Below are 10529 nucleotides of genomic sequence, written 5' to 3'. Positions count from 1 at the left end.
ACGACGTGATTCAGGCCAAGAAAGCCTACGAACTGCAGAGCGATGTGCGTATATTATCACCAGACTCTTGGGGAGATGCGTGTCTGTGTTTAATCACAGGGTATTCCCTAGAGGCATAAATTAAAAAGCAAACTTGACAGAACCTAACACATTTTGTACATTTCATTGGAGGAAAGTTTTTCTGAATATTTTCTATCTTATAGAGGTTTCTTCTTATCTGACAAGGCCTTACTCATCAAGATGAAAATCACTCTCTTATTCTGTGTAATTAGGTAGAGAATTTCAGTCCCAGTTGTTGTGATTCATTACATTTGTGTGATGAGATATCTAAATTTCAGAAACAGATATTCTGTGTAAGGAAATATTGGATTTCAAGTTTATCTGATACATATAGGCAAAATTCGTATATGCAAATATATTTTTATACTTAGAGAGGTATACATAGATATAGGTATGTATTTTTTTCACTATACATACTTTTGAGGACCTTTTTCTCCCGAATTCCTATAGATATTATTACCAGTGGTACATAAAAGGCAGATTTCAAATGGTGAGCCCAGAAGCTCAATCCTGTATGAAAACAAAATTGTGTCCCATTGCTGTCTGTCATTTCACAAGTACCACTTTCAGCCCTGCTCCAATTCCTGTAGGATACTGTGAACTTCTCCCAGAGATGTCACATCCAAATATTAACATTTACTGTTGATCCTTGAGTTTCATGCAATTGCCCACCCAACTGATTTAAATAGAGGTAGTGTGTGGTTTGCTAGCATCTTGCCCAAGGGGGCAGATTTGACCTTTCCACACTCTGTGGTCCTCTTCCTCATGTAGAACGTGTACAAAGCAGACCTGGAATGGTTGAAGGGTATTGGATGGTTGCCAGAGGGTTCGGTGGAAGTGATGAGAGTGAAGAATGCCCAGAATCTCCTGAATGAAAGGTTGTATCGTATAAGGCCTGAGGCCCTCAAATTCACCAGCATTGTTGACACCCCTGAAGTCATCCTGGCAAAGACCAATGCTCTACAGATCAGTGAGGTAAGCCGAGTTGATGTTATATTCAGACAAATGGAAGAAGCCTCCACAAAAATTCTAATTGTGAGCTTTAAACTGCTAATACCAGCGGTAGAATCTTACATGCATGTATCCAGATAGATTTCATATAGTCAGTCAGTTAACAGGATACACATTTTGTTTGCTTAGATAATTCTTTGGTCACTATAATTGTGGTAGCATCTTCATGTTCCACAGACTCTGATGACACTTTGAACACATTATGAGATCTTGACTGTAATACAGGTCCACAAGTGTGATCCCGTGATCACAAAATTGCCAGCTCCTAATTGCTATTTAATCATGACATAAGTTGAAAAGTCCAAGGCAGCCTCGATATTTTTCATTATGATAGTTATTTGGGCCAAGAAAAGTCGGACTTGATCAGCAATGTGGATGGTCATAGATACCTGCACTGTGGGCTTACCTGCCAGATAATCACATGTGAATAAATGGAAAATGATCATTTTACTACCATGTTTCTGACTCATTTTACATGTATATTATATCACACATGAATGTATTCTTCTTGTTGAAGTCACTATAGGAAACTTCTAAATAAAACACTAATGAAAACTAAATATGATCTACATTTATATCTGAAAACATCCAAAGAGAACATTTAATTGAACCTATCATTTTATTTATGTGGTCTCAGACTTATTTACTAATCATCTATTTCTCATTTTTACCAGCCATTGTATCGCGATGCCTGGGACAAAGAGAAGGCTAATGTGAATGTGCCAGCCGACACTCCCCTGATGCTGCAGTCCAAAATCAACGCCATGCAGATCAGCAACGTAAGGAACCGAACATCCACTCACTTTACAGTGTGCTCTGCCTAAGGGAACCTTTCGTGGATACACTCCAGAATTTAGCAAGACATTTCCCTACCATTCCTTTTATTTCTAGTCTTTAAGCTAAGGATAAGTGCCGTGTATGTGTGTGTGTGTGTGTGTGTGTGTGTGTATTTGTGCAAGAGTGTGTTTATAATATAAAGATGAGTGTTGTTATCTTTGTTGGAAGGAAAAGTGCAGTGGTGTCGCCCAAAATACAACATAAAAGCATACATAGGCGTGTTTAGTAATATTTATTTCTCTTTTTCGTGGCCCATCATTGATTTTTTTCCCTATAGCACCAAATAATATATATTTTTTCTCATTTTCACATGATTTACTTCTTTAAAAAAAGTTCCTGGGAGATAAGTCTCCTAAATGTCATAAAAAATTGACTGGAATTTAAGTTCGATATGAAACCAGCCTGTTTTATAAATCTTAAGGGGAGATTAATTTTCAGTATAACTGTTAACATGTATTCTTGAACCCATCAATAACACTGACTCAGTAGTTCCCTCTTCAGATTGACTGTGACATTGCAATCTCCATTTGCAGAAACGCTATCAGCAAGCTTGGGAAGACGTCAAGATGACAGGTTATGATCTGCGAGCAGATGCCATCGGGTTCCAGCATGCCAAGGCTTCCAGGGACATCGCCAGTGATGTAAGAGCTCCTCCTTGCCCAGCCTTAACAAGCACTAACTAGGAGACACACAGGGAGTTAATAATGTACAAATCTTTAACTCAATTCCCCAGAAATTACATTTAAGTAGAATGGAAGTCATTGTTATCAGTGTCTTGTTTTAAAATCCCAAATTCGAGAAGAACTTTTATAACAATTTGATGACCCTCTTGCATCTCTGCTTGGTTCAGCTCTTCTTATGTTTAAGCACAGATTTTGATTTTCTTTTCAGTATCTTCTGTATCAGCTGGATACAAGCCCTTACAGAGATTCACTGGGTATAAAGAATTCTGCTGTTTCTTGAAGTGCAGCATGCATAGGTGGTTCTGTGATAATTTTGGGCAGTACATGAACAAGCACTTTTAAAAATAGTTATGTTTGTTTTAATGTGTGTTAGAAAAATACTGATTTTTTCCATTTAAATTGGACTTTAAATTTAAAACAAGTTTACACTTTAAAAATACATTTATTTGAACAAGGAATCAAGTAGACTTAGAAAAGAGTGAGGTAGAGATGGTACTTGTTTGTGAAAAAACATGTGAGTAAACATTGGGAAACACTGGACAATCCTATGTTATCGGGTAATCCAAAAGCACGGTTCTTGCCTTAGAGGTGCTCACAATATGTTCAGGCATATCGACATAGAAGACAAACCAATGTGTCAAGAAGTACAGGACGTATAGTATGGATTGAAAGAAAGATAGTGCCCAAAAAACGTAATCTAAGAGAAGGAGAGTTATTTTGAGCAGGCTGTCTAGAAAAACTGAGTTTGGAAAAATAACTTTACTTTCTTCCATTCACATCCACCAGTATCTATACAAAACTACTTATGAGAAGCAGAAAGGCCATTATATTGGACTTCCCAGTGCCAAGGAAGACCCGAAACTGGTTTGGGCGGCAAATGTGATGAAGATGCAGAATGACAGGCTGTACAAAAAGGTCTACAATGACCACAAGGCCAAGATCTCCATCCCGGTGGACATGGTGTCCATCACAGCTGCCAAGGAAGGCCAGGAGTTAGCAAGCAATGTGGACTATCGCCAGTACCTGCACCACTGGTCTTGCTTCCCCGACCAGAATGACGTGATCCAAGCCAGGAAAGCCTACGACCTGCAGAGTGATGTAAGTGTGTGGTAGCATGGGGAGCACCAGTGAAGGGGTGAGCTATTCCCCAGGAAGGAAGCCTTCCACAGCTTTGCCTGGTCACTCCTTCCTGTGCTCGGGAAAACTCAGCTCTCCCTACAGAAGCACTTCCCTTCAGAATCATACCAAGTTTGTTAACTGCCTACCCTACTGCTGGGTTTCTTCAGAAAGTTTCATTTTCATTGTTAACGGTGCTACCATGATTTTTCTGTAGATTTGTTAACATGTGAAGTGTTTGTGGTTTATTAAATACAAGAACATCCATGGTCCTTTAACTGAAGAAAGACAGGGTTGTCTTCTTTGAAATCAATTTCAAAGGTTAGCAGAATGCTCCAAACTCACTAGTTTCCCTTAACTTGGTGTTCTTCACAACATGGTGTTTCACTGACTTACCTGAAGTATTTTTAGATTTACTCATATTTTCTGCTCATTTGATCTTTTGAGATGATGGATTCCATCAGGATATTTATTTCTTGTGTAGAATGAATACCCTCTTTTGATTATCTGAAATTGGTTCCCTTAAGCTTTAAGAAATACATCTCATAATAAATGAGTTTTCTATAGGAAAGAATATCCATCAATTGAAATGAGTTGCCAACTGGTGAATTTAGGCCAATTTCCAGAGAAATGTAGTCTCTTCATTAATCTGAACCACGTTAGTGTAGTAAGCACTGTATATCAACCAACTTCTTAAAGAATGAGGAAGAGAAACTTTAAAATCTGTATATAATCCTCTTTGAGAATCCCTTCTTCTGAATTTTGAGTATCCATCATATTTTACACACTAAAACATATAATATCATTCTTTAAGGTAGAAGTTTTCTTATATTTTTCACTCCTATACTAACTTTTTAGCCTCATGTTTGTATACTGTTAACTAGCTACTAAAATACCATTTCTGAAGAACACAAAGTTTTTTGTTGAAATTAATAACTGGTGTTTAACATAGACCAATTTTTTCTGGTTAACTACTTACCTACATCTGGAAGGGAAAACAGGTTTAGATAACCAAGAAAATACAAATCCCAATTCAAAGGGACATGCTATCTTGAAAAAAGAAAACCCAATTTAGATCAAAACTGTGGAATTAGGGATTGAATTCTTTTTTTCTTTCTTTCTTTCTCTCTTTTTTTTTTTGTGCTGAGGAAGATTCACTGTGAGCTAACATCTGTGCCAATGCTCCTCTATTTTGTATGTGGGTCACTGCTACAGCATGGTCACTGCCAAGCAGTGTAGGTCTGCACCCAAGACCCGAACCCAGGCTGCTGAAACGTAGCACACTAAACTTAACCACTGGGCCACAAGACCAGCCCCAGAATTAAATTCTGAACTGTGCTTTTCAAAATACTTATTAAACATGCCACGTGCTAGGCATTGGGCTTAGCGCTAAAGAGATCATGGTGAATAAAGAAGAAACAAGAATAAGTTCCTGACTTTAGGGAGTTCACATTGATAAGTAAGAAAATAACTAGAGAATATCAGTAAAAAATGAGATGGCTGAGGAAGAACGATCCTTGGCTCTATGAAAAAGAGAGTTGGGGAAAGCTTGTCTGAGGAAGTGCTGATTTAGTGGGGATGTGGAGGGACAGCAGGAGTTGTCTTCACGAGGAGGACACAACAGGCATTCCTGCAGAATGAGCAACGTAGGCCAAGGGGGCTGTTTGTAGACCACAAACTGAAAGAAGGCCAGTGTGCTCAGAATGCACAGGTCAAGGGGAAGCACGCACGAGAGGAGACTGGAAGAACAGGTAGAGACTGATGCTAAACCATCAACGCCTTCTAGTCCACGTTAAGATTTTGATCTTTATCCCAAGACCAAGGGGAAACCATGGGATGAGGGAATGTTGTGACATCAGATTTGAACTGTGAATTTTGTGAAGATCATTCAGGCTGCTATGTCAAGAACTTACTGGAGAGCCCATTGTTATTCCTTTAAAAGTCCTCTTTGGCTAGTATGATGATTATGTAAATGCTATCCAAATTTCTTCCCAAAGAGAGAGTTAGCTTTTTAGAATGTTCACCGGTGCCCCAAAGCAGACCCTCTACCACAGAAAACATAGCAGACAAAACACTGCTGTGCACACGAGGGATTGTGTTTGTAAGGCCATGCTCAGGTTTTATTATTGTTTGTGGAAGATAAAATATAGCATAAAACTTCTTCCTTACTTTACCACAATTAGAAAAAGATCCCTCTACTTCTACCTAACTTTGCCCTCTTCCCCAGGCTATCTACAAGGCTGACTTGGAGTGGTTGCGTGGCATCGGCTGGATGCCTGAAGGGTCTCCCGAGATACTGAGAGTCAGAAATGCCCAGAAGATCTTCCTAGACAGTGTCTATCGGACACCTGTGGTGAAACTCAAGTACTCAAGTATCGTTGACACTCCTGAAGTTGTCCTTGCTAAAGCAAATGCTGAAAATATTAGTATTGTAAGTCACTTTCCCCCCTATTTTAAAATTAAGTTAGTGTTATAAATAAATGATAAATTATTAACCTACTGATCTATTTGTCAGATAGTAATGATGATAGGAAGAATTTTAATAAGCAATGTTGGCAGGGTTGTTTTATTGTTGCTTATTGATTTTAAACAAAAACTCAAAGAACTAGTAAAAAGTATTAATAGAGGTATATCAAATTTAAGTAACTCACGTGAAAAGATTTTAAAAGTTTTTGTCTTCATATGAAAAGATTTTGAATCAGAAAGGGTGAAAGTTGTGCATTAGAACTAGACAAATTACAAATTATGAGGTAATTTTGTTGTTTTTCTTCTCATAGCCAAAGTACAGAGAAGTTTGGGACAGGGATAAAACTTCGATCCACATAATGCCAGATACTCCAGAAATTAATCTTGCTAAAGTCAATGCTGTTAACGTGAGCAAGGTAAGTACCACAACCAACTGCCATTTTGTTTGGAAAGCCACCCAACTGGTGCTCTGATATCACCAAGGAACTCTTCATAGCCAAGGCAGAGAAGATTGACTGAATGAGGGTGGGCAAGACTGCTTACCATCAGCCCTTGACCAGGAGTGAGGAGAGGAGCAGATCCCTGGCTCTGAGTCACTGGATAGGGCCACTTATTGGTGAGCCAATGTCAACACTACAGAAGGGAGAAGGGAATAAGGACAAGAAGGATGAAAGAGGAATGAATAGATACTCAAACAAGCAAGAGAATGAATGACAAATTCAGATGAACTCAAAATAATTACGAGAATTCTTCGCAAAACTTTATACCGATGAATTTAAAACCTGGATCTATAGGGGAATTTCTAGGAAGTTATAAATTACCAAAATTGACCCCAGAAAAAGAAGAAATTAAGGGGGTTATTAAAGACTTTCCTTCCCCTCTCAAATGCCAGGGTCACCCAGATGATGTCATGGGAGAATTCTTTCAGAACTTCAAGAGATAAACAAACTACCCTAGAGCCCAGTGAAAGAAGGAAAGCCATCACGATTACCAAAACTTGTCAAGGACAGTTCCAGAAATGAAACCTGGAGACCAATAATCATGGGGAAAATCTTAAACAAAACATAAACACATGAAATTCAGTAGTATGTGGATATGCTACAATACAAACAACTAGGGTCATCCAGCAGTGCCAAGAGGGTTCCATATTCAGAAACCCGACAATGTAATAGGACAAAGAGAAGAATGACAGGCTCATTTTGTTAGGTTTAAAAGGTGTGTGACAAAATCCAATATGCGTTCTTCTTTTTTTGAAAATGAAATCTTATCAGAGTGAGAATAAATGAGTATTTTCTCGACATGACTAAAAGAATAAATCTCAAATCAAAGGCCAGTCTCATGCTCAGTAAGTAACCTTCTCATTCAAGTCAGGAATAAAACAAGGATGCCCACTAACATCACCATTGTTTAACAGTTTCTGGAAGTACTAAGTGGGTAAGCTTCTCATTGAAGCCAAAATAATTACCAAGTAAGAATAAGAGACAAATATTGGAAAGCAAAAGGCAAGATTGTCATTGTTTGCAGAATAAATCATTATATGTCTGGGAGAAGCAAGAGAATCAACTTAAAAATCTATTAGGTAGGGGCTGGCCCCGTGGCCGAGCGGTTAAGTTCGTGCGCTCCGCAGCAGGCGGCCCAGTGTTTCGTTGGTTCGAATCCTGGGCGCGGACATGACACTGCTCATCAAACCACGCTGAGGCAGCGTCCCACATGCCACAACTAGAAGGACCCACGACGAAGAATATGCAACTATGTACTGGGGGGCTTTGGGGAGAAAAAGGAAAAAATAAAATCTTTAAAAAAAAAAAATCTATTAGGTAAAATGAGAATTGAGTTACATGGTTAGCTACACAATTCACCAAAGTTCGAGGAAGGTACCACCCTCATGGATCACAGAGGTTCCCTGTGTGTAGAATAAGTATGACTTTAGAAGAAGGATACGACCTTAGTGCAGTTCACCGTGCTTTGGAATTTTGCATCTTTCAAAAAATACTAAATCTTTGTGAGAGAAGGAGCCTGCCAAGCAAAGGTTCCTCAGCATGTGCCAAACTGCACCATCAAGTCGATTGTAATGAGCACCCCGGGAACTAATTTTTTCCAAGAGCTGGGAAGAAAACAAAATTTTAGGGCCCTGATAGATTTTTTTTTCAGACCAAATCAGTATTATGGTGCAGTAGACTCTTGTCTCCAAGTGACTGGATGGACAGGCGGTCAGCTCTCCATCCATGTGGCATAGACTCCTCTGCCTCTTCCTTTCAATCCATAGGCATCTTTGCCAGAAGTCTGGAAAGTCTCATGTGCTCTCTTTTGCGTGATCAGTTTCTCAGCTGGAAATACCAGAATCCTCCCATTGATAACATGATGTAAGCAAGACTAGTATTCGAAACTATGCCAAAGTAAAGTTCATAACTTCAGATATTTAGATATTAATGAGAATGGCTTGCATTTTGGAAGAAATCAAACATCCCATTTGAATGCTAACCAGAATGTAGATTTTCTTTACACGTGGTGTCGCCATTACTTTAACCTCAATAAAATCCACTGTTTAAAACTGTTTCCATCATTTAGAGATTTCAACATTTTCAGAATATTTGTATATAATTTTATAGGTAATTAAGAAAATTCACGTTAAATTAATTTATTTCATCTTCACATTAAGCACATAACTAAGATATTTTATTTTGTGTTTATCAGATGGGAAAGTTGAGACTTAAAAAGATTAAGAAAGTTAGTAGGTGAAGAGTTAGGTCTCAAGCCCAGATTTTTTTAGTTCAAATAAAAATTATATTTGACTACATAAACAAAATGTATTACATAAGGAAAAAGTGTAACAATATATGTAATAAAACAAAGTAAATAAACTAAAAATTAAAAATAACATAATGACAAATTTTCCTCAAATATCCTCTGGTATAATACAATAAAATGTGGAGAATACTTTTTTGTTTTGTTCAAAAAAAGTTGAATTTCAAATAGGCTCATCCAAAATTCATGTGAAAACTTGAATGAAAATTCACACATAACTTGTCCATACCCACAAGAATGAGCACTCATTTTTCAGATATACAAAGACCAGGAAACTGTCAACGATTGAAATTCACCTCTCCTTTCTGCACTGTTCAAGCTCCTGTATGATATACTAATCAGTATGATTTCTGAATTATACATTTAAATTACTATTTTTGAGTCTTTCTGACATTGTCAATACAGAATGTATCCATTTAAATATGAACATATATGTTTAAAGTTACCTATAAATCAGTCATTACCTTATTAAACTTCTCTTTACAAACAGAAAAGCACTACATTTAAAAAATGGCTCTTCAATCCATTTGTGCTTCAGCAGGAAGATCTAATATTCCCAAACTATATGCATCATTAACTATATAAGAAGATTTAAGAAACCATATTGGAGGAGAAAAACTCCACAAATGTAAAAAGATTATGATTCTGAAGATTACAAAATGGAATTGCATTAAATAATTAAACAAATTGAATTTTAAAAATTCAATAATAGCCCATCAATGTCTGAACTTATCCCTGTGCTACCAATACGCCAACGCAAGAAGTATCTAAACGCTTTGCATGTGCAACTACATCGACGCTATGATTCAAATTAAAAAGAAAGAAATCTTGTCAAGCCCAGATCTTTGGACTCCAGACCTGATTTCATACTCCAGTACAATGGTGAAGATGAGTCTTCCATCTATTCTCTTTTCTTTAACTGGTTCTGGGACTTCAAAACTGCACTCCCATGATGTTAATTCTACTGGAGCACTTGGAGTTATTGGTAAATTTGAAGCTGGAATGATACCTTATTTTTTCTCCTCTTCAGAACATTTACCGGGAAGATTGGGACAAAGTGAAGATGAGCTGCGATGTGCGGCTGGATGCCATCCCTATCCAGGCTGCCAAAGCCTCCAGGGAGATCGCCAGTGACGTAAGTGTGGGCTTGTTTAACTTCTCAGCTTTTTAAGCAAATGCCCTGGGTGCATGAAGTGTACACGCTGTGATCCATCTGCTTTGTTTTTCCCTCTCCAGTATAAATACAAGCTTGACCATGAGAAGCAGAAGGGGCATTACGTTGGCACCCGTACAGCCAAGGATGACAACAAGATCCGGTGGGCCCTGATAGCTGGCAAGATTCAGAATGAGAGAGAGTACCGGCTGCCGTGGGCCAAATGGAAAACTAAGTTCCAAAGCCCTGCGGATATGCTTTCCATCACGCATTCTAAACATTCCCAGACTCTGGTCAGCGACATAGATTATCACAATTACTTACACCAATGGACGTGCTTGCCTGACCAGAACGACGTGATTCAGGCCAAGAAAGCCTACGAACTGCAGAGCGATGTG

At 38.2% G+C, this 10529-nt stretch overlaps 1 protein-coding gene across 1 annotated transcript; it reads left to right on the top strand.

The window, feature by feature from the left end:
* Positions 1 to 6: 6 nt before the first annotated feature.
* LOC124231870 (nebulin-like) lies at positions 7 to 10521 on the top strand (the record flags this gene model as incomplete). Its single annotated transcript, XM_046648885.1, has 9 exons — positions 7 to 44; positions 832 to 1035; positions 1746 to 1850; positions 2442 to 2549; positions 3378 to 3689; positions 5935 to 6138; positions 6485 to 6589; positions 10009 to 10113; positions 10215 to 10521. Coding segments are annotated over exons 2-9 (1381 nt in total), but the record flags the coding sequence as incomplete, so codon positions are not given.
* Between the last annotated feature and the right edge of the window lie 8 nt (positions 10522 to 10529).

This window comes from Equus quagga, unplaced genomic scaffold (assembly GCF_021613505.1).
Source record: "Equus quagga isolate Etosha38 unplaced genomic scaffold, UCLA_HA_Equagga_1.0 HiC_scaffold_10301_RagTag, whole genome shotgun sequence".
NCBI classification, from domain to species: domain Eukaryota; kingdom Metazoa; phylum Chordata; class Mammalia; order Perissodactyla; family Equidae; genus Equus; species Equus quagga.
Note: the sequence above shows the minus strand (reverse complement) of the source record. Positions and strands in the feature narration are given on the sequence as shown.